This window comes from Cetorhinus maximus, chromosome 6 (assembly GCF_964194155.1).
Source record: "Cetorhinus maximus chromosome 6, sCetMax3.hap1.1, whole genome shotgun sequence".
In the NCBI taxonomy this organism is placed as follows: Eukaryota; Metazoa; Chordata; class Chondrichthyes; order Lamniformes; family Cetorhinidae; genus Cetorhinus; species Cetorhinus maximus.
This window is the reverse complement of record NC_135884.1, coordinates 35,040,706-35,065,233: the sequence shown is the minus strand read 5'-3', so window position 1 is coordinate 35,065,233 and position 24,528 is coordinate 35,040,706. Positions and strand designations below refer to the sequence as shown.

The window sequence follows — 24,528 nt, the reverse complement described above, 5'->3', positions numbered from 1 at the left end:
GAAAATGTTGATATGGCAGTAAGTGTTTTAATCAATGTGTGACCTATTAAGAAACAAAACCTAATATCACTTAAAACGTGCTTGTTTTGAACTTTGATAAGAACCAGAAACAAAAAATCCTGCTTGCTTGTATCAATATTATCCATAGCAGTCAACCTTTCTTTTCTTTAATGGAGGCAAATAGGGTACATTAGCATTGTGGTCCTGTTGGATTAGTAATCCACAGGTAATGCTGGAAATACTCAACAGGCCTGGCAGCATCTGTGGAGAGAGAAACAGAGTTAACATTTCAATGTCCTTTCATCAGAACTCGAAAAAGTTAGAAGTGTAATCGATTTTAAGCACTTTAAATGAGGGAGGGTGAGAAAAGAACAAAAGGGGAAATCTCTGATAGAATGGAAGGCAGGAGAGATTAAATGACAGAAGAATTAGCCATGAAGGACCAATAAGATTGGTGATGGGGCAAGAAAAAACAAAGAAACAAAAGATGTGCCTAGAGCAGGTATAAATGGCAGAATAACAAACAGCTGCTGTTCAAAACCAAAACGAGAAAAACAAGCGTAAGACTGAAATATGCAAAGGAATGGAAACAAAATGCGGGCAAAGCTTATGGTCTGAAATTATTAAACTTAATGCTGAGATCAGAGGCTGTAAAGTACCTAATTGAAAGATGAGGTGCTGTTCCTCAAACTTACTGTGAGCTTCATGAGAATGTTGCATTAGGCCAAGGACAGAGAGGTCAGTGTGAGAGCAAGTTGGAGAATTAAAATGACAAGCACCTGGTAGCTGGGGACATGCTTGCAGGATAAACAGTGAACAGCTGTTGTCTCCACATTCTGAATCTTTACTTAATGCCACATACTGCAACAAGTGCAATCTCACCCTCTCTCAACAGTTTTGATTTACTCTATCTCAAAGCTGTCATGGTCCACAGTTTCCTTTAATCCTTCATCTTATCCAACGCCTTAACAAAAAACGTTTTAACTTCCTTTCAGGTGTGAAAGATCACAACCTCAAACAACTCATGGGTACCAATGCCCCTCCTTTTTTTTCCCTCCACTTCCATCTGACTCCAACCCTTCTTCTCATTTTGCCTCTTGCCTTGTATTCATGGTACCCTCCCACCTTGCCCTCTCTGACCCTAGCAAAGGCCTCAGCTTCGTTCCCTCATGGCACCACTATAATGAATTGAGCTCGGTATTGATACTAGGCTCTTCATCACCTTCAACTCCATTCCCAAGTTTTTGGTCAGGAATCATCCCTCCACACAACAGAACCTTTTCCCATCTCCAGTATTCTCCCTTCACCTGAATTTTCCCCTCTGACCTTAACGTCTCGATTTTTTCATTGAAAACTATTGGTGTGACATTGGCCATCTCAGTTTCTCTGCCTCGCTCACTCACTCTAAACTGTCTCTCTCTGAACTTGCTGCATTATGTTCTTTCCGGTCCAACCCTGTCATTATCATTAAGCCTGTTGATGAGGATGGTGCTGCTGTTGTCTGGTGTACTGACTCCTACCTAGCATAAACTGAATATCAACTTCCAACACTTCCTCCTGCCTACCCTTGGTCAATGACACCACCACCAAACATCCAAGATATTGTCTCTAGGACTGTCACTGACCTCATCTCCTCCGGAGATTCCCTTCATGGCCTCCTATCTCATGATCCACCAACCCCGAACAGGCTGCTTTTACCACCTTTCCTAAGATCCACAAATAAGACTGCCATGGTTGACCTATTGTTTCAGCCTGCTCCTGCCCCATTGAACTGGTTTCTTCCTATCTTGATTCTATTTTTATCTCCCCATGCCCAGTCTGTTCCCACCTACATCCATGACTCTTCCTATGCCCTCTGTCACTTTAACAGTTTCCAATTACCTGGCCCTAACCATCTCCTCTTCACCGTGGATGTCCAATCTCTCTACATTTCCATTCCCGACAAGGACAGGTTGAGGGCTCTCTGCTTCTTCCTTGAACAGAGGCCCAGCCAGTCTCCATCCACTACCACTCTCCTCCGCCTGGCTGAAATCGTTCTCACATTCAACAACTTCTCCTTCAAGTCCACTCACTTCCTCCAAATAAAAGGTGTTGCTATGGGTACCCACATAGGTCCTAGCTATTTTTAGGATTTTAGCAACATTCCTTGTTCCAGTCCTAATCAAAAATTCAACTGCTTTTAGCCACAAAAATGCTGTAGGTACTTGAGCAGGTCTTCCTGCTCAACTTCCTGGCTCCTCAGACTTTCCATCACCTACAAACTATAAGCCTGGACTGTGATGAATTACTCTTCACCTCCCTGGATGGGTGCAGCTGCAACAACATTCAAGAAACTAAATATCACCCAGGCCAAAGCTGTCCATCTGCTAGTTATTCATTAACCAGTCTAAACATTCACCCATTCAATACAAGCACACAGTGACTACATAGGAACATGGGACTTCAGAGCAAGAATAAGGCTAGGCCATTTGATCCTTTGAGCCTGCTCTGCCATTCAATAAGATCATGGCTGATCTGATTGTGGTCTCAACTCCATTCTCTTGTCTGACCCCCATGACCGTTAACTCCCTTGTCTATCAAAAATCTGTCTAACTCTGCCTTGAATATTCAATGACCAAACCTCCATTGCTTTTTGGGGAAGAGAATGCCACAGATTAATGACCATCTGAGAGAAAATATTTCTTCTCATCTCTGACTTAAAAGGGAGACTTGTTACTTTTAAACTATGTCCCCTAGTTCTAATCTCTCCACACAAATGGAAACATCCTCTCAGCAACTACCCTGTCAAGTCCCCTCAGGATTTTATGTTTTAATAAGATCTCCTCTCATTTTTCTAAACGCTAATGGGTCTAGGCCCAACTGGTTTAATCTTTCTTCTTAAGGTCTACACCCCAGGAATGAGTTGCATGAACTTTCTCTAGCTGCTTCTAACACAATTATATCCTTTTTCGAGTAAGGAGACCAAAACTGCACACAGTATTCCAGATGTGGTCCCATCAATGCTCTGTACAACTGCAATAAAATTTCCCTACTTTTATATTCCATTCCTCTTGCAATAAACACCAACATTCCATTTGCCTTCCTAATCATTTGCTGTACCTGCATGCTAACTATTTGTGATTCACGTACCAGGACACTAGGATCACTCTTTACTACCAAGTGTTGCAATCTCTCACCATAATATACTGCTTTTCTATTCTTCCTGCCAAAGTGGACAAGTTCACATTTTCCCACATTATACTCCAGCTGCCAAATTTTTGACCACTTACTTAACCTATTTATATCCGTGTAAACTTTTTAATCTCCGCTTGGAACTTTCCTATCTTGGTATCATCGGCAAATTTAGCCACCATACATTCGGCCCCTTTATCCAAGTTATTGATATAGATTGCAAATAGTTAAGGTTCCAACACTGATTCCTGTGGCACTCCACTAATTACAACTTACCAACCCGAAAAAGATCCATTTATCTCTACTCCTCTGCTTCCTGTTAGCTAACCAATCCTTTATCCTGTTACCCCCTACATCCTGAACTCTTATTTTGTGTTGTAACTTTTGATGTGGCACCTTTGGAAATCCAAGTACACCACTTCTACAGGTTCCCCTTTATTCACCTTGCTTGTTACTTCCTCAAAGAACTCCAATAAATTAGTTAAACACGATTTTCCTTTCACAAAACCATGTTGACTCTGCCTGATCTACAGGATGCACTGCAGTAAGTTGTCAAGACTTTTTCAGCAGCATCTCCCAAACCAGCAACTTCCACCACCCAGTAGGACAAGGGCAGCAGATGCAGTGGATCATCACCAACTCGAAGTGACATATCATCCTGACTTTTTGATGCTCTCTCAATTTCAAGGACCACAAACTTAAGTACATCTGCTGCAGAATTGGTTGAGGCATCCACCATCAGATCTGGCTAGACCACAATAAGCGGTATCAACATACCCTTCATTGCCAAAATCACATACTACTCTGGAATCAGTCTGGAGATAATAGACATCCCCATTTTCTCCACTAAAAATCATCTCCTTAAACCCTTCTCCTCCCCTCACCTCCAAAAGACTAAGAGCTCATAATTCTTTGTCTAAAACTGATTCAATCTGTTCAGCTTTCTCTGCTACATCCCACACCACAGAGACAAAGTCAATACTCTCCCGCAACCCTCCTTGCTACTCTAGCCTCATGTTTAAATCCAGTTTCTCCATTACTCATCGTGTACCACACAAGCTCATCTGCTGCTCTTTTAACCCTGCCCACTGAACTGCTGACCAACCTCCCTTCATATTCTCCAATTCTACCTGACATTGTATGATTTCCTTTCCTCAGGAAATAGCATTCTTTCCTTTAAAGCCTCTGTCCGTACCTCCCTCATGAAAATAATCCATCTTTTGCTCCTCTGTCCAGGAACTGCCTCATCTCCTATCTCTCTTTTCATAGATTTTGAAGGTCATCACCTCCCATATCTGTGTCAACCTTTCCCACACATCCATGTTTCAATCTTTCCCAACAGGTTTCTGTCCATGCCACAGCACTGAAATGGCTCTAATCAAAATCACAAATAACATTTTCTGTAACTGTGACGGCGGTGTATTATCCCTTCTCCCCTCTGCAGTTAAGATCAACCTTCAATGCATTTTCTCTATTTCCAGCTCAGTGGAATTGGCCTCACTTAGCTGTAACCATAGCCAAAGCATCTCAAGTGATGGTATCTCTTCCCACCCTTTTCCCCATCCGCCATCAACGGATATGGGATCAACATCCATATGTACATTAACAATACACAGCTCTACCTCCGCAGTTGGTTAGGATTTCTATTTCCAATTTCTGGTTGTGAACCTTCTTTGATATTGGTGATAATGGCTTTGCGGTTTCAAAAGGTCAAACTATAAGTTAAATTTAATGAGAAAAATACATTTCTTTATAGTCAAGCTAAACATTTTGAAGCGCTGTTCTAGTCTTAAAAGCTGCAGTGAAATTCAACCTACCCTTCGTACATATACTTAAAATCACAAGGGTAAAAAAGTGTTTGAATTCTTGAACTGTGGACTACATTTTTATTTGAAAGCAAACCAACATTTTGTTCAATTTATAACATAAGTAATTTGGAATTTCAGTGATCTTTAGTGCCATCATGTGTACTGTTTATGTAGTACAATGACCAAAACATACATTTTAGTTTTTAAAAAATCATTGCAAATAATGCTATTATGCACTAGCCTCAAGTTTGTAATTTTCCATTTCACATTATAGACAAGGAGCAATGAAACCTAAAAAAAGAGGCAGCAACAAATTTCATGAGAACTCTTGATAAACTGTAACAAGCATTTAGAACAAAATTTCACTTTAAATAATTTCAACTCTGAAAAGCTGCATTAGTGGAATTAATGTGGAATGGAATAGTAGTGGGTTACAATTTGGATTTACAACTTTGGGAGCTAAGCTTCTTTAAAATCTGGAGTGATTTTGAAAAGAAAATTCTGAAAGGGTCCTTTGTGAATTAAATTTGGGCCATCTCACTCAAGTTTTTAAGTGTGCATCGGAGCACAATACAAAATTGCCCTTTCTTTAAGGTAGTCTGACACAGGTCACAAAATAGCTAATGTGGAAAATAGAAAAATATCACAAGTATAATAATATGAGGTACTCCCTTAAGGTTGGGGCTGAGGCACTTTCTTGGGTCAATGTACATGTAACATCACTGTCAGTGGGATCTTCCGGTCCTGCCCACCAGCATGATTTACCGATGCCGCAAAAGTCAATGAACTTTTTGCTGGCTGGCCATGTTTTCTGGTCCCACCCATGACAGGTCCTGCCGCGGTGGGGCTGGAAAATCCCAGCTTGTATCTCACCATACTATACCTGACTTTTCTTGCCTGAAAGTCAGAAGGTTCTGGGTTCAAGTACCATTCTAGAAATGTGATCAGTCACAGTGCTGTACTGTTACAGGTTCTGTCTTTCAAATAAAGTGTTAAACCAAGGTCCTCTCAGATGACAGAACAGACCCCATAGCATTATTTAAGGATGAGCAGTGGAGTTCTTAGTGTTCTGGCCAATATACATCCTGCAACTAGTATCACTTAAAAACAGATTATCCGATCACCAACATTTGTGAGGAACCCTTAGATGTAAATTTGTTGCATTACACTCCTACATTATAACAGTGACTGCACTTCAAAAGTATTTCATTGCCAGAAGAGAACTTTTGGATATCCTGAGACTGTGAAAGATATGATACCAACACACGTTTCTTTCTTTGATGCTGACACAATGATAAAAGTGAGAAATGTTTCATTCTCCAGCACTAACACCCTTCCTAACAGCACTGTGGGTGTATCCACACCACATGGACTGCAGCGGTTCAAGACCACCACCTTCTCAAGGGCAACTAGGGATGGGCAATAAATGCTAGCCCAGCCAGCGAAGTCCACATCCTGTGAATGAATAAAAACCTTGATGAACACCAGGTTAAAAGAAAAATACTTTTGGATAAAAGCATACACACTCCTTTGAAACAAAAGTTTATTTTTTGTCATCAAATAAAATTCTGCACTGTCATAGTCACAAGGCAGTCTTTATAGTCACTGGCATCTGTTATTACAAACATACAAGCCAAACAATATTGTTTGAAAACATAGCATTCATTTTCAAATTATTTTGACAGTTTTCAGTAGTTTCCATATAACGTACATTTAAGAATATCAGCATCTGATGAAAACGTTTTCCAAGTTATTTTCCAGTTTCAATGATAAGAGTTATACATTCTGATCTCTACTTTCTGGTAGCATGATCTTCACTTCCCCTTTCATTACAACTTTCTCACTTTCTTTGACAATACATGAAACAGCAATCCAAGCTATGGACCTTCTTACTTTAATAACATCTGCAATTGCTGACACCTGCTCACCTATATACAAAGGTGCTACAAAACGAAGTTCTTGGGACAGAAGAGCACATCCAGGCATTTTGGTTCCCAGGACAGCAGACATTAATCCACAAACCAGTACAGCGTGCACAATTGGCTTTCCAAACTTGCTGGCTTTGGCAAAATCTTCACTGAGATGTAGTGGGTTAATATCACCTGTTAACTCTGAAAAGGTGAACACATCACTCTGGGTAAAAGCTTTTGTAAGTTCTGCTCTCTCACCAGCCTGAAGATGTATAGACCGAAGAAAAGCATTCTGTAGCATCAACATCCTGCCTGCATGCCATTGACCCATTTTTAATGGGCTCTGAAAGACACTAAGAATAATTCTTTGAGCACCGAAAGGCATTTCTTCAAATTTTACAATCCAGTTTTTCAAGAGTAGAGTGGGTCACTTTAAACACCTGTTAATTGTCAGCGACGTCAGTTCAACACAAATTCTCTACTGTTGCCCGATAGTGCAAGAAGAAATGGGGAGACCTATACAATAAAGAGATAAAAATGCAATTAATCTACTAATAAAACAAGCAAGCAGGTTGTTGCAGAATCGGTTTGACACCATTTGAAGATCAAGAATACAATAAAAAATTAGTTTCCTTATTCCCATCAAGGATAACATTTTAATGGTTTCATGAGTTTTGACCCCAATTATAGGATTTGTTTGGGATGGGGGGGAACAAAATAAAATCAACATCTAAGGGCCTCCCTATCACTGCACCTTTCTGCCAGATCTGCTCCAGTTATCCTTCCAACCAGGAGCACCTCTCAACAAATGTTTCTTCTGCCTTCTGCTGAATTCAGACATTGTGCTGGGTCCTGTTATCAGTGAACAACAGGATACTACTAGGCGGGCTTTCACAGCCCTGCGTCAACGCTGAAGCCTGTTCATTCTCTTTAGTGCAATGGACTAAGAAGAGCAACAGAAGAGTCTAAGGCCAGAATTTCGAGTTCGGCAGGTGGGCGTGGTCGGTGGGCCCGGGAGCGGGGGGGGAAAAACAGCCTCCCGTCCACGATTTCATGCTGGCGGGGCAATTAAGCGCCACCGAGTGCAAACAGTGGCTCCCAAATGGTTGTGGAAGCGGTGGCGGGAGCCTGTCGGCCACCAGGTCCAATGGCGGCCAGTTTAAAACTGGCACAGTCAGGCCCTGGAAGGCTGCTGATGAGGAAGGCATTTTCGGTGTTGTCAGAAGATTAAGAATTATGGATTTCAATGCAACTGCAGAAGCCAGGCGGGAGGGCAGGTCAGGTGGGGACTTCTGATGAGTGCCTCTTGGCTGCCAGGAGGGACACTGCAACTTGCAAAAAGAGCTTGGGAGGAGGTGGCAGTGCTGGTCAGCAGCCATAATGTTGTGCGGCACCATAGGAGGTTAAACGAGCTGCTGCGCTTAGGAAGGGTGAGCACAATGTTGGCATGGATGAGTGTTGAAGTGTTAAGGGCTGGCCATCCCCCCTTGAAACTCAGAGGTGTTAAAGAGTCTGAGTGTCAATTGTCAATGATGCCAGAGTTGGCCAAGGGGTTGAGCCCTGGCTGCTTGGACTGAATGCCTTGCAGATTGAGAGTCATGACTCAGATGTGCCCTGCACGGATGCTCCTCAGGCGGGGTTGGCCAGGCTACAATGGCGCTGCAGGTAGAGAGTGGACTAATAAATGCTCCTCTGTCCTTTCAGGAGAAGACGGCCCATAACAACATTGAAAGGTCACGGACTGGCAGAGGCCCTGCTAATCTCCTAATCCTAGCCAGGTACGAGCAGGACACCTTTGCGCTGGAGAGGCACCACGCACCTCTTCAACTGGCAGCAGAGAGGCTGGGCTGTCAGAAGAAGGTTAAGAGTGCAGTGCACAGAGGCGAGAGTTTCAGATGGTGCAAACATTCTTGTGTAGTCTCATCATTGATGGGAGCCTCAAAACTGGATTTCCCATTGATCACTGAAAGACAATGGCACCATGATGCAAATCTCCATGGTCTCACCAGTGTGCCTGGCACGCACAGTGACCGTGTGATGACTTAAACTAATGACACGTCATTGATCTCCCTTTTTGTTTGTTTGCCACCACGCACCCAATCGCAGGACCTCAAAGACCCACCCCTGACGCCAGAGGACCGCCAGGCTCTAGATGTACCTGCGTCACACCCGCTCTCTGAACCAGGCACCAGCACAGATACCAGCACCTCAGTGGGCGTTCAATCTTCGACTAGAACGTCAGTGCACATTGGTGAGGGCACTTCACACTCGCTTGAGGTGTAGGCAGAGAGTGCCCAGGGCACCTGCAGTCAGAGGACTGCTGGAGACCAGGCGATGCTGAGTCAAAGGCAGATGATGGGCCTCTGGAGTCGTCCATTAGGCGGCAGATGCTGGATGTCCAGCAAGATATCCAGGAGGATCTGGCAGAGATCCATGGTCTCCGTTATGGCGGAATCCATGTAGAGCATCAGCATTGCTCTGACCCTCATGGCCGAGCGCACTGCCTCCTTCATTGAGAGTGGCAACTCTCATGGAGAGGCAGATCCAGGAACAGAATCAGGGGTTCCTGGGGTTGCTCTCGACCTGCAAGCCCTCACACAGACACTGACCTCAGCTGGTCAGTGTCCGTGTGGGAAATGGATGAGGCACCCAGTATCCCAGCTAGGTGCCCGTCCATCAATGTTGAGCAGGGAGGTTCAGAGCGACCTAACAGCACACGAGATGCCTGTCATCCCTGTGGGCTCCTCTCAGGGTGCTCTGGATAATGGCAGCAGCTCCTGCACCCCTCTGCCAGTGACCGTGGCATCAGGCGAGGCTGTGGTGACTGGCAGACGCCAGCTGTGGAACTGGCCGCTCCCTCCCAGGCGGGCCCAGCACAGGCTCCACTGGCCAGAGGACAACTGCCAAGGTCATCAAGACCAACAAGGCAGCAGAGTCAACAGGCTGCCTCCAATGCCGGTGCTAACGGGGGGGGGGGGCCACCAAGACATAGCACTTGCAAACAGAAGTTTAAGGCACCATGAGCAAAAAAGAGACTGGTAACAGGTGATCTTCTGTTGTGCAATGTTTTGTTTATTTTAACTGGTCTGGGGTTGAAGACCAGAGAAGGTTCTGTTAAATTGTTTTGTCTGTCAACGAGATAAATTTTCTTTTGTCATAATGGCCTGAGTATGCTTCACCTTTTTTATTTAATGTGGTGCAGGGTTCGCCAGTATGTAATGCTGGACATGGGTGGCTCAAAACTTTATTGCACAGGCACTGAGTGAACTTTGAACTCAAAGGGCTATTTCAGACATCCAGGATAGAGGCGGCATCCCTGGCCTGAGGTGGTAGCGCTTATTTGGCAGTCTAGCTGAAGGACCGTTGGATCAAGGCATCCCTAGTGTCCCTGCCTCCCTGGAGGTTACAGAGGTCTGCCTCCATGCCCTCAGTGTTATCCTCACCATGCTCCTCTTCTGACTCACTACTAGATTCATCATCTATGGCCTGTGCAGTTATGTCAACATCCTCTTCCTCCAGTGGGTCCCGCCTTGCCAAAGCCAGATTGTGGAGAGTACAACATGCAGCCACTATCAGTGACACCCGCTCTGGGGAGTACTGTAGTGCTCCCCTTGAACGGTCCAGGCATTGGAAGCGAGTCTTCAGAAGACCTATGGTCCTCTCTATCACTGCCCTTCTGGAGGTATGGCTCCTGTTATACCGCTGCTTTGCCTCTGTTCTTGGGTGGCGGAGAGGCGTCATAAGCCACCTTTTCAAGGGATAGCCCTCATCACCCAGCAGCCATCCATCCAGTCGGGCTGGAGCACAGGAGAATCTCCGGACTTGGTCTCAGGGTGTACCCATCGTGGGAGCTGCCAGGGTATCTTGCACAGACATACAGAATATGCATCCGATGGTCACACACTATCTCCACGCTCATGGAGTGGAATCCCTTCCTATTGACGAAGGCACCCAGCTGACCCACTGACGCTTCATGGCCACGTGTGTGCAGTCGACTGCACCCTGGATGCAGGGGAACCCAGCAATTGCTGCAAAGCCTCTGAGTCGCTCAGCCTGGCTGGCCTCGTCCATACGGAAATGAATGAAAGTCAATACCCGCTTGAACAAGTCTTCTGTCACCAGCTTGGCGCAACTATGGCCAGCTGATTGGAAGGCTCCACACAGATCCCCAACTGACCCCTGGAAAGAGCCAGAGGCATAGAAGTTGAGGGCCACTGAGACCTTCAGAGCCACTGGCATGGGGTGTCCACCCACACAGTTAGAGATGATCTCAGGCCCAATCATCTGACAGATGGAAGTCACTAAATTCCTTGAGAGGCGGAGCCTTAGAACCATAGAACACTACAGCACAGAAAACAGGCCATTCAGCCCTTCTAGTCTGTGCCGAAATATTATTCCACTAGTCCCATTGACCTGCACCTAGTCCATAACCCTCCAGACCTCTCCCATCCATGTATCTATCTAATTTATTCTTAAAACTTAAGAGTGAGCCTGCATTTACGTCAGATGGTAGCTCGTTCCACACTCTCACCACTCTCTGAGTGAAGAAGTTCCCCCTAATGTTCCCCCTAAACCTTTCCCCTTTCACCCTAAAGCCATGTCCTCTCGTGTTTATTTCTCCTAATCTAAGTGGAAAGAGCCTACTCGCATTTACTCTGTCTATACCCCTCACAATTTTGTAAACTTCTATCAAATCTCCCCTCATTCTTCTATGTTCCAAGGAATAAAGTCCTAACCTGTTTAATCTTTCCCTGTAACTCAACTCCTTAAGATCTGGCAACATCCTAGTAAATCTTCTCTGCACTCTCTCAATCTTACTGATATCCTTCCTATAGTTAGGCGACCAGAACTGCACACAATACTCCAAAGTTGGCCTCACCAATGTCTTATACAATCTCACCATAACATCCCAACTCCTATACTCAATACTTTGATTTATGAAGGCCAGTATGCCAAAAGCTGTCTTTACGACCTTATCTACCTGTGACGCCACTTTCAGGGAATTATGTATCTGAACTCCCAGATCCCTTTGTTCCTCCGCACTCCTCAGTGCCCTTCTTCGGCATTGCATCTTGGACATATTGAGGTAGCAGCATCACCGCCTGTAAACCCTGGCAGCAGGATAGTGGTGTCTTTGGCAGCTCCTTCTGCCTTGGACTACCTGCTGACCCTGCACCCGCTGTGCTTGCGCTTCTCCTTCCACAGTTCGCTCCCCTGGAAGCTGCATAGCGAAACCTGGCCTCCTCTCTTCCTTCTCAGAGGAAGTGCCTCCAGCGGAGACCACAATCCCCATTAGCAGGGTAACAGAAGGCTGTCTGATGCCTGGAAGGACCCACACGATCTGATTTCTCCAGAGTCGTTGGAGACACCGAGGAGTCCTGAAATGAAGCCTGGAAATGCTAACAATGAAGCCCCGAACAGAGATGAAGCTGCCATTTACCAGTCACCAGCAGCAAGCTATCTACCAAACTCCTCACTACTCTCACTGGCAATGCTGCCGGCCCTTTTTATCCTGCCCATGGATGAGGTTTTTGAAATTGTCGGCTGACTGTCTTGTCTGTTTTGCCCATGTGACGAGTACAAAATCGCACAGGCAACCAAAAATCAGCGTCAATTAAATTTTTAATGGCCTTAATTGGCCTCTTAATTATTGGCGGGCACGGCTCCAACACCCACCAAGCAAAATATCACGTGAGTGCAAGATGATGTTGGGTGATGCTATTTTACACTCAAAAGTGTCAGGCTCAAGCCTGCATGCTGAGCGAAAAATTCTGCCCCAGGTTATTGTTGAGAGTAACAAGGTCTATTTGTGGAGGTAGGCCAGGTAGGAGAGAGACATGGAGATGAGAGAGTAAAGGCAAATAATATCAATTATCATTGAATGGCGAAAATTATAGGTAGATGAATTAAATTTCAAATGGGATAGTCTGAGGGTCCAGGAATGTGGAAAATGAGAGAATGGTAATGCATGAAAAGGAGGAAGAGACAGAAGCCACAGAACAAGTGAAAAGGAATAGAAAAAGTCTAAGAAACACAGAAATAATACTTCAGCTTTCAAACATGTACAAAAATTATTTCTGAAGAAGGTTTGAAATAAAAAGAAATTAGAGACAATGGATATTTTAATTAATGATAAATTGCAAAGCTGAAAGTGTTCTTGCTTTGTTTGGTGAAATGGTGCTGTAGTCCTCAAAAAGATTAAAGAAACATTCTATTCAAAAACTGCAAAAGACAAACTATCATACAACCATTAGATAACAGCTGAAGGACCTGCAGTCTTCTACTTTGTGTTCAGTGATTAAAGGGTAACTTGAAAAGATTAACTATTCTTTTATAGTAAACATATATAATACCTGTGTCACTCTGAAAGCACACTTCTCATTTTGATAGGATCCCAGAAGGGTCAATGCACTCCATAGCTTCACAAGGCCACTGTAAACAGAGATACTTTCAACAAATCTTCTAAGAGTTACACAATGGCATTTATTTTAGTGCTGTTAGTTTACAACATCATGAATTTACATAGCAACTTTAAAACACAACATTATTCCCAAGTACTTCACAGAGACAGAATCAAAAATAAATGCAGACAAAAAAGGCGCTATTTTGAGTAATGATCTGAAGTTTTGCTAAAGAGTTGAGTTTTAAGGAAGGACTTAATGAAGATAAGGAGGTGTAAAGCTGAGAGATTTAGCAACGGAACTCTAGAGCACAGGCCAAGATTGGGGTGGAGGGGGCTGCACAAGAGGCAGGAGTCATCAAAAAAAGACAGTTTGATGCAGAATGGATGTATGACTAAAGAAGGTTACTGAGAAGGGAAAGGTCATAATGGAATTTAAACACAAGGATAATAATATTAAATTTGATATGTTTGGTGACCAGGAGCCAATATAGGTCAGTGAGGACATGGAAGATGTGCGAGCATGGCTGGGTGTCAGATAGGATACTGGCAGAAGTTTTGGATGAGCTGAACATTGCAGTGGGTAGAGAATGGAGCTGGCCAGAGGGGCATTGGAATAATCAAGGCTGGAGGTGACAAAGGCATAGATCAGATCTTTCGTCTTTTGGATGAGACACTGAACCGATACCTCATCTGCCCGCTCAGGTGGATGCAAAAGATTCCATGGCACAGGGGAGTACCTCCTGTGTCCTGGCCAATACATAACCACATGGTTTGGAGCAGTTCAAGAAGGCCTTCAAGAGAATTAGGGATGGGCATTAAATGCTAGTCTTACCAGCAACACCCAGATCCCAAGAATGTATATAAATAAGAAGGTTCCAGCAGATGGGTTGAAGCAGGGGCCAGCGTAGGAGGCATTACAGAGTGTAAGTAGATGGTTTCTGTGATGGAGGCATTATTTTATTTGTTCATGGGATGTGGGTGTCACTGGCTGGGCCAGCATTTATTGCCCATCCCTTGAGAAGGTGGTGATGAGCTTCCTTCTTGAACCGCTGCACTCCATGTGGTGTAGACACCCAATGTGCTGTTAGGAAGGGAGTTCCAGGATTTTGACCCAGTGACAGTGAAGGAACAGTGATATATTTACAAGTCAGGATGGTGCGTAGTTTGGAGGTGAACTTGTAGGTGGTGGTGTTCACATGCATCTCCTGCCGTGGTCCTTCTAGGTGGTAGAGGTCATGGGTTTGGAAGGTGTTGTTGGAGGAGCCTTTGTGAGTTGCTGCAGTACATCTTGCAGATGGTACACACTGCTGCCACTGTATGTCAGTGGTGGAGGAAGTGAATGTTTAAGGTGCTGGATGGAGTGTCAATCAAGCAGGCTGTTTTGTTGTGGATAGTGTCAAGCTGCTTGAGGGTTGTAGGAGCTGCACCCATTCAGGCAAGTGGAGAATGTTCTATCACACTCTTAAATTGTGCCTTGTAAATGGTCGACAGACTTTGGGGAATCAGGAGGCAGGTTACTTGCTGTAGATTTCCTAGCCTCTGACCTGCTCTTATAGTCACAGTATTTATCTGGCTGGTCCAGATCAATTTCTGGTCAATGGTAACCCCCAGGATGTTGATAGTGATTGAAGCTTATCTCAGCATCGAATAGCTCACTGAAATTGCAAACAATCTGGTTCAACCTGAAACAATAGCTGGAGAGGAGGAAGGACTCAGTGGCAAGGGCCAAAAGACAATGGCTTAACTTCTCCCAAATATTTGACTGGAGGTAAATGCAGCTCAGTGAAGATGGGATATCAGTCAAGCACATATGTCATGGAGGGTCCCAGAGAGAGCAAAGGATGGTGAAAAGGTAGTGCTGGGTGTTGTCAGTATGGAAATTGACCCCATGTCTGCAGATGATATTGCCAAAGGGACAGCTTGTTGTTGTGGAACAGGAGGTGACCAAGAGTCTGGATATGACCTGGTCAGGATCAGATAGGTAATTGTGGAACCAAGTGAGATCAATACAACAGAGCTGTATAATAGATGAACTGCATTAGAGGTGGGTGGTCTGGTTGAATATGTCAATGGTAATAGAAAGTTTGAGATGGGATAATGCAACACAATCAGAAAAGTTGTCACTTGACATCGGCCAGTATTGTTTCAGTTAGCAGGGATGGTTACGTGAATACAGAGATTAAAATATGGAGTCACAGGAAGAGTGGGCATGGAGTTAGGATGTGATTCCACATTCAAGAATTTTGGAGAGCAAAGGGAAGTTGGAGATAGGATGGTAGTTTGCAAGGACAGAGGGGTCAAGAGTGCAGTTCTTCCAGGAGGGGATGATCATGGTAATTTTGAAAAGATGAGGGACAATACCTGAGGAGAGGGTATCATATTTAATGTCATTTAGCACTTTGGCAAGGAAGGGAAGTTGAATGTTCAACTCTTTAGTAGTTATGGGGTAACAAGGGTAGGACGTGGATCTCATGGGCAAGATGAGCTCAGAGAAGGCATGAGAGAAGAAGATGGGAGAAGAACCAGAAAAAGAGACTAATTCAAGTGTATGGTAAGGGAAGGTTAGGCTTGGCGAACAAAAGGGAGAAGCAGCGGAACAAACTGATCAAATAGCATGAATCTTTGCGACAAAGAAGTCCATGAGCTCCTCACACTGGTTGAGGAGAGGACAGGGAGGCAAGCAGAGAGAGGTAATTAAGGAGATGGCTGATACTTCAGACAAACTGGGGGTCATTGTTGCTTTCCAGTACGATCTCAAGAGTAACATCCATGCCCACTCTTCCTGTGACTCCATATTTTAATCTCTGTATTCACGTAACCATCCCTGCTAACTGAAACAATACAATTACCTATCTCAAGAGTAATATCTGGTTCTGGCAGAGGATAGTGCAGGTAGATAGCACTTGATCTGGTGATGGATGTTAAACCAGTTTTGCGCCAGGAACTTCTTACCTGTATAATGGTCCTGTAACATGCAAATGGCTGTTATTTGGTTTGTATGTTCGATAAGGCTTTAAAAAAAAAAATAAAAGGCACTACCGATGTTGTTAATTATTTAAGTCAGCATACTGTATGATAAAGCGCCTTTAAATGGTTACTATGCACACCCACCTGCTTTTTACTCTCAGTATAGCAGTCAATGTTTCTTCTTCAAATCTCAATAAATCAACAGGTAAGGCAGCTCCAATCTGCAAAATTAACATTTTCAGAACATTAACCTTTAGAGTGTCAGGTGTGAATTTCTAAGATATAGCCAAACATATTTTACAAAGGCGAAAGAGTAAAAACGGCTACTTGCCCTCAAAGCGATTGCTAAATTCTACATTAGAATTGTTTGCGTTAAGTACTGACAATGCAAGAAATAATCACCTAAAAAGGTGGTACAACACAAATAGAACAAGAGGTTGACTGCTCATTCTCCAGCCTTAAGACTTTTTAAAACATCCAATTTCACAGCTAGACTGATGGCTTTTCTTGCTTTCTTTGCAGCAGCAGGCACACTGCCACCACTTACTGGGTGCTTCTGGCTCATGTTTAAAAGTGATTTAAAAGTCTCACCCAGAGCAAAACACAAAATTGCAAATTAAATTTAAATCTTCCAATATTTTGTTATCCAACTCTGGCTTTGGATGCCTCTGTTTTGTTTTAAAATCAATGTTACCTCGAATACCACACTACAAACAGCCTCCTTAGCAACAAACCCAACCCCGACAGGAGCCAATGCGTGCTGTGCGATGACACATGAAACGGGATAACGACGGTGGTGCTGATGCATGCTGTGCGATGTGTGTGAAATGCGATTATGATGGGCAGCGATGATGCATGCTACACGATGACGTAAAACCGGAAATCGCGATTTAAATCAGGGAAAATGGGACCTAAAACAAAAACAAAATAACTTAAAATGGGGACTTACTGTGCTTTACAAGAGCTAGTGTTCCAGCAGGAAAAGTACTTTTAACACCCCCTTTTATTTTCTTAGCTTCTCAAGCTAAAGGACATTTCCCATTTCGCTCATATGACATGTTATGAAAGCAGCTGACTAGAATACCCATCAGGAAGATTAGCATGTGAAGCGTCACTAAAAATAACTAACTTCATGTTCTTTATGTCACCCAAAGATGGGAACATGTGCATGAATTTCTCCAGATTTAATTTTTAAAATCTTTTATTTATCTGTAAAACATTCTCGGCTTTAGGGTGTTTCATCATAGTACTTAACTTCAATATATAAAAACTAGCATCTGGCCTTATCCGAGTGCCCAACCAGTTCAACTGACCAATAAAGCTTCTGTCGCTTTTTTAGATGCATCATCTTTTTGTGATGACCTAGTATGATTAACTGGGATGGGAGTAACATTCTCTAAATAGGATTGTTGACTTAAAGTTGTTCCAGATCTACTTTGCTTAATATCTAAACCAATATATTTAAAAGCCCCACAAGCCTGGCTCCCAATTTATAAATCCTATTCTAATCTTATTCATAACATTTCTCAAATTCCACAGTACCACCCCATAAGAAATCACCAACATATATAATGAAGATGTATGAAAGTTTTGCTTTATGACGCCAATAAAACATTGTAGGGTTTGCTTTTTGTTGAACACAAGCTATTTTCAGCAAAACAGATCTCACCAAAATATACCACACCATGAAAGCATTGTTCAGGCCATAGACACATTTGCTAATTTCCATAATTTTCTTCTGCCTGTGCTACCCCTCTGGGCAGTTTCAGAAATACACCTCTCTGAAAAATATCACTCTATAGCAACACAGCTTTTACGTCAATTATCTACACCCTTTTGAATGTGTGGCCAAAAGGATTTTCAAAATTACTTTTCTAGCTGTGGAAGAGTATACCCTAACATTTGCATCGCCCAGTTTATTTTCAAACTCCAAGCAAATAGTCTTGCTTTGGTCATACAAGTCCCATCTACAATGATTATTTAACTATAAAGTTATAAACTATAGCCCCTCAGCGGGTAGCTCAGAGTAAACTCTGAACTCTTCAACTATCTAATTCCATTTGTTTTGCCTCTCTTATTAGTCTATCCTCAAGTTTATTGGCAACAACCAAAACTTCATGATCATGAGGACTTATGCTTCTAGTTCTGTGGCCTTTATTGCATTGTGTAATTCTATTCAAGCTATGGCCTCAACTTGCACTTTAATGTTTGTTGGAACTGTTACAGCTGATCTCCCAACTGCGTTGTAAGAGGGTCTTTCTTTGGTACATGATCGCTTTCTGATTCAAGAGTCACTTTGGGGCCCATCATCAGTACTTGCACTGCATTTTCTTACTCTCCACTCTTTTACCCCAGTTCGCCAGTCCATGGACCTCACTTCTTGGCCATAATCCTGAACATTCAACCAACATTTAAATTTGCCAGTCAGCTCTTCTTGAATGTCCCACAATTGCCACAAACCTCCACTAGACCCCTCTGGAATATATGTCACCCAAGTACCCACTCTGAGCATTTGGCCTTTGGATGTGACAGCTCTGTCACATGTCATAATCACTCACATTACCACTATCAAGACCTTGATCTACCGCACTCTGTTAACCAGGACCTTCACTCCAAAGCACATGAGCACCTGCAGTGCAAGGTACCTTGTTTACTTCTATCGGCTGCTCAGAGTCTATTCTTCGTGATTAATTAGAATTAATTACAAAATCTTAAACTTTAACATTTTGATTGCCACGTTTGATAAGTACTGTCTTACTATTACAATCTATTACCTTGCCAAGGCTTTTCATTTCCAATGACCCTCCCTTTTATAACAAATCAAATCTCCTGAATTAAATTCTGTCTTGGATGGTCTTATACAATGCCTCAGAGCTTTGCAAATTTTCTCCAAGGCCTCTGTCTTAATGAAAGTCTGTCTTCCTGCATGTAAAGCACCATTTAGAGGAAAATATTTGCATGAACTGCCTATGTCAGAGTGGTTATCAACTTGCAGTCTGGTTTATCAGCTAAAGCTTTATGCACCATTTCAAGAATCGCCACATAATTCCTTTCAAAGTATCCACTGCTGAAAGAACTTTCAGCTGCGGTATTTATGAACACAATGTTCATCTTATCATGTCTCTGAACTGAGCATTGGCTAATTCCCTTCTATTATCAGTCAGAAAATTTGCTGGTGCCCCGAGTCAGTCCCTATATATTGCTTCATGATTTTGTCTATAATAAACCTTTTGTCCTTGTTATGTATTATTGAGGAAAGGCTTTACCTGGTTGCCATGCCTACAAAATATAGAATGGAAATATTTCTGTCATTGTCGCATACCTTTACACTCATGGCAACGACTTCATTAAAGTCACATGCCAATAGAAGGTTTACAATCGGACCTGGTGGCATTCTCTGAAAATTTTTACAAATTTCACACTTCTCAGTAATCTCTTCTTTTTGCCTTGCACACTCTTCATCAGCAGCTGTATCTTTTAGCAGGATTTTTAATCTTTGACGAGTAGGGCGAATAACTTGTCTATTTAGTTTTAACACAATTTTTAAAAATTTCTCTTTGATTCTTATCACTTGATGTTATTAATACATATCTAACAGTGCTGAGAAACATCACATTTTGTTAAGAGGATGCAATAATGTTCTAACTGGGTAAATGGCAGATTCAATGACTTTCCAAAAATAATTATCTGATCAAACTGCTCTCAAGTTTCATTTGTGCCGTTGTCATATAAGGTTTACTCAACAGCATGGATCTCTCACGAGAGACTACATCAGTACTTTAAAATGGCTTACACCAGCTATTTTACATGGAATCTCAACTAACTTTAGTGACCTCAATGTGTTGTCACCACCAAACCTAAAGCAAGTAGTAATTTTATATTCCTTAACCATGCATCAATGCTTACAACTTAACAAATCAAGAGCATTTTATTCCAATCTATTCCACATACTGTCAAAGTGAAGCACCACTTAGTTCTGCACAGTTAAAGCAGCCTGTGATTAAGACATTCATCATTAGTCGAAAACTCCTTGTGACTAGAATTTGTTCAGATTCATCAATATCTTTATCCTCTTCCTTGATATTCTCTTCAGCATCGCTGCTGTGGGCAGTTAATTGCAAAATCATACTTTCAGTTACACCTAAAGCATCTATTAACTTTCTTGGGAATTCCTGGGAGTCATTTGCCTATTATTGCTGATGCAGTTTGCCTTCTGCTGTAATAGCCAGAGCTGCTAAAGGCACTTTCATCCTCATTCTGGCAACCATTGAGTCCTCTATCCTTGTGTGACTGAGGAATGTACCACGAAGGCTGAAGGAAACGGCTATTTCATCAGAAAACCTTTCAAGGCAGCAGACATCTGATCCAATAGGCTCTCCCTCACAGAGAACCGAATACCAGTTAGAACAAGGAGCCTGAGGAAGTGGTGGCGGCGGCGGGTTAGTGGTCTTGTCACTTGACCAGTATTCTAGAGACCCAGGGTAATGCTTTGGGGACCTGGGTTCGAATCTCACCACGGCAGATGGTAAAATTTGAATTCAATAAAAATCTGGAATTAAAAGTCTGATGATTACCATGAAACCATTGCTGACTGTCAGAAAAACCCATCTGGTTCACTAATGTCCTTTAGGGAAGGAAACCTGGTCTGGCCTACGTGTGACTCCAGATCCACAGCAACGTGGTTGACTCTTAAATGCCCTCTGAACAAGGGCAATTAGGAATGGGCAATAAATGATGGCCTAGCCAGCAGTGCCCACATCCCATGAATGAATAAAAAAGAGACCTTGACACAATTCAGCAATTTAAATGCTAATCTAAATTAAATTTTGTCAATTTTTTAAAATCAAATCTGTTAGTCTATGATATAGTCCTCCACTAATGACCATTTACTTTCTGAAATCTGACCATGTCTCGCAGGCATTAAACACACAATCTTTCATGTAAACTTCATTCAAGAACTCTAATATAGGGGTTTGTGTACGCAACCCCCAGTGGGGTCATGCACTCTAAGACCATAATGGCAGCAATGGAGCAGAGACTCTGTCAAGAAATCTTTGGAACCAGCTCTGCGGTCCCATGATGCGCGCCTCCAATTTTTTTTTCTGGAAGGGGAAGTGAACAAGTTTCACACAGGCAGCCTCAGTATCTGCCTTGAGCGCGCCCAACTTTTTTTCTCTGGTTGAACTTAGCTGGGAAAGGAGGGGAGCCAACAGACCAAGAAGACTCGCACAATTGCGGAAACTTTGATTTTAACTGCTACAATCAAAATAGTTAAAATAATTTTTGGGGAAGCAGAGATAAATAGATTTGAAACTGATTATCACATGTTTAAAGTTAGTGTGCACTTTTAAAGACAAAATAGCGAAGGTTACCATTCTGTTATTTCACTTTATTCTGGTGCTGCCCACCCTGCTTGACAGCTGAAGGCCAGTCTCTCTTATCTCTCCCCCTCCCCAAATTTTCACTCTGGGGTGATGCCAAGTCTGAGACATTAAACTGGGATCGCATTGGGGAAAAGTTTGGGGAGCACTGTTCTAATAGAGGATCCAAACCTTCATCACCATCTAACTGGCAGACATCCAGTTCGAAAAATACTTTTCTTTTAATTTTATTTCACGTGGAAGTGACAACACCAAGGCCATACCTTGATTCCTCTAATAGGGACATATCCTATTTCCACAAGTCCACTAAATTCTTTTACTGTTCATATGGTTCAGACTTGGAGAACACTGGGAGGCAATCATACCCTGATAATTTACAGTTGTTTTCTATCATTTTTTAACAGTGGTTACTAGGATTTAATTTCTTGTCTGAAATTGTTTTTCTTACCTTCCATCTTTCATCTTTAGACAACCAACCTCTGCCACCATGTTCCATTCCAGCAAGCGATTTGGAGGGTTGAACTAGAACCAATCCTTGCAAACTTTTAAATTTATTTACAGAATTACACATTACCAGCATAAAACCTCTAACGCCAACAACCAGTTTTCATCTGTGTCTACTTATAAGGGCTCAAGTAATTGCCCAGTTAATGCCCGCCACCCGCATACAATTAATGTACAACAATGAGCACACTAAACCCAACTTGGTCCTTTGTGCCGTTGCAGCAGAAACTCTACCAAAATCCTCCACTGCTTTTAACAAACCAAATACTGAGAAGCTGAATTTCCTGTATTTATATAAGCAGGCTTTTGGTGCAGAATGACTCAAAGCCTCATCATTCTTGGTGTTTTTTTTTAAAGTCGCTTTTAAAAAAAAATTCTCCTCAATGAGACCACCATATTTTATATTTCAGAATGCAGTTGCATAGCATGGAGTGTGGCATTAAAAATGAGAAAGCTTCCACGATTGCACTTTCTTCAACCTGCCTGTGCCTGCCTAATTGTTCAAACTTTCAGTCACTTTATGTATGAAAATTAAAAAGAATAAGAGCATAAATTCCACAATTTTCTCCTCTTGATTATTTGTGCTGATTTTCACTTGTTTTCCATCGGTTTTTATGTTCTGGCATGCCATAGAATGGTCACAGCTTAGTAGACCAATCAGCCCATCATGTCCATTCCAGCTCTCTGCAAGAGCTAGTCCCACTCCCCTGCCCTATCTCCATAGCCATATAATTTTTTTTCCCTACAGGGTTTATCCAATCCACTTTTAAAAGCTGATTGAATCTCCACGGCACTTTCAGGCAGTGCATTCCATATCCTATCCATTTGCAGCGTAAAAACGATTTTCCTCATGTCACCATTGGTTCTTTTGCCAATCATTTTAAATCGATATCGTCTGGTTCATGATCCTTCCGCCAATGGGATAGCTTCTCTCTATCCACTTTGTCTCGTCACCTCATGATTTTGGATACTTCAACCAAATCTCTCCCAACCTTTTCTTCTCAAAGGGGAATAACCCCAGCTTCTCAAAAATATCCACATAACTGAATCTCTCATACCTAGAGCCATTCCCGTAAATCTTTCCAAACCATCTCTCAAGCTTTCACATCCTTCCTGAAATTTGGTGTCCAGAATTGGGCACAATAATCCAGATGAGGCCAAATAATAATGAGGCTAATAATATCCCTGTGAAATCTTGGTGTAAATTGCCAAATTGCATAAATTTGGGCAAAACTTGGAGATTGTAGCATTTCACCAACTCCAGGTCAAATTGTTCAAAACTTATTGCTGCCTGCCCCATCCTTATCATTAACAAGAAATTCCTAACTAATCCCCCTACAATACCATTGCTGTCGTGTGTTTAGTAAATCACTTCAGTTTGCAGTTAATTCGCTTTTTTTTTCACTTCAAAATCGTTTTTTCAATTCGAATTTTAATGGGGCAATATATCTCTTTGACGCCAAACGGCTGCTGCATTCTGTCTGTTTTGAAAGTTTACCCTTGCTTTACCAGCTAATGAGAGCACGATGACATTCCTCGGATAGCGCGAATGGTTTGGAATGGAACAAGCAGCACTTGTGAGTGTAATCCCGAGTTACTGCACTCATACCTCACCGTGCAAATCCTTCAGTGCCGAAACGATCAAATGTTTAAAGTGGGCAGCGTTCAGCCTGAACCCAGGCCTCGTTCCCTCAAATTCACTGTTTTAAAAAAGAAAGAGAAATTTAAGTGAGTGAGTCGAGCAGGAGGGACTCGAAAGAGCCGCGCGGTGCAGGGATCTGTTTCTCACTCACAGGCCGACCTTCAGGTAGTGATAGTCGCAGGTATTTCTGGAAACGTGCCGTTCATAGGCTGCTACCTCCCGCTCCTCCCCCGAATGAATCATACTAATGACCGGCTACAAATTAACCAAAGGTCCGGAGGCCTCCAGCGGCTCCAGCAAACGGCCAGATGCTTACTTCCGGTCCCGTCATCGGGCAACCGCAGGCCGCGTGATCGACACTTCCTGTCCCGTCACCGGGCAACCGCCGGTCACCCAGCGTCAAGCGCATGCGCCGTCTCTCTCGGACCGCCCTGGAAAAACTAATCAGAATACATGTTGAAGGCAAAAACAGAATTACCTGGAAAAACTCATCAGGTCTGGCAGCATCGGTGGAGAAGAAAAGAGTCGACGTTTCGAGTCCTCAAGACCCTTCAACAGAACTGAGTATAGTTAGGAGAGGGGTGAAATATAAGCTGGTTGGGGGGGGGGGGAGAGAAGTTGAGGGGGGGGTGGTTGTAGGGACAAGCAAGCAGTGATAGGAGCAGATAATCAAAAGATGTCACAGACAAAAGGATCAAAGAGGTGTTGAAGGTGATGATATTGTCTAAGAGAATGTGCTAAT

The 24,528-nt window shown here is 42.9% G+C and overlaps 2 protein-coding genes across 4 annotated transcripts; both read right to left on the bottom strand.

The window, feature by feature from the left end:
• Positions 1 to 24,170, bottom strand: rpp14 (ribonuclease P/MRP 14 subunit). Of its 3 annotated transcripts, none has more exons than XM_078543603.1 (5): positions 23,938 to 24,170; positions 23,754 to 23,844; positions 16,404 to 16,480; positions 13,243 to 13,321; positions 1 to 261 (listed from the first exon to the last, which is right to left on the bottom strand). In XM_078543603.1, exons 1-5 carry the CDS (start codon positions 24,027 to 24,029, stop codon positions 139 to 141), a joined length of 462 nt encoding a protein of 153 aa, XP_078399729.1. In that variant the 5' UTR covers positions 24,030 to 24,170; the 3' UTR covers positions 1 to 138. The 3 variants fall into 3 exon arrangements, with proteins under 3 accessions (XP_078399729.1, XP_078399730.1, XP_078399731.1); XM_078543604.1 differs by lacking the exon at positions 1 to 261 and adding an exon at positions 6,509 to 7,405; XM_078543605.1 differs by lacking the exon at positions 1 to 261 and adding an exon at positions 12,672 to 13,111.
• LOC144681712 (hydroxyacyl-thioester dehydratase type 2, mitochondrial-like) lies at positions 6,509 to 7,274 on the bottom strand. Its single transcript, XM_078543602.1, has one exon. The coding sequence runs from the start codon at positions 7,272 to 7,274 to the stop codon at positions 6,756 to 6,758; it is 519 nt and encodes a 172-aa protein (XP_078399728.1). The 3' UTR covers positions 6,509 to 6,755.
• Positions 24,171 to 24,528: the final 358 nt, after the last annotated feature.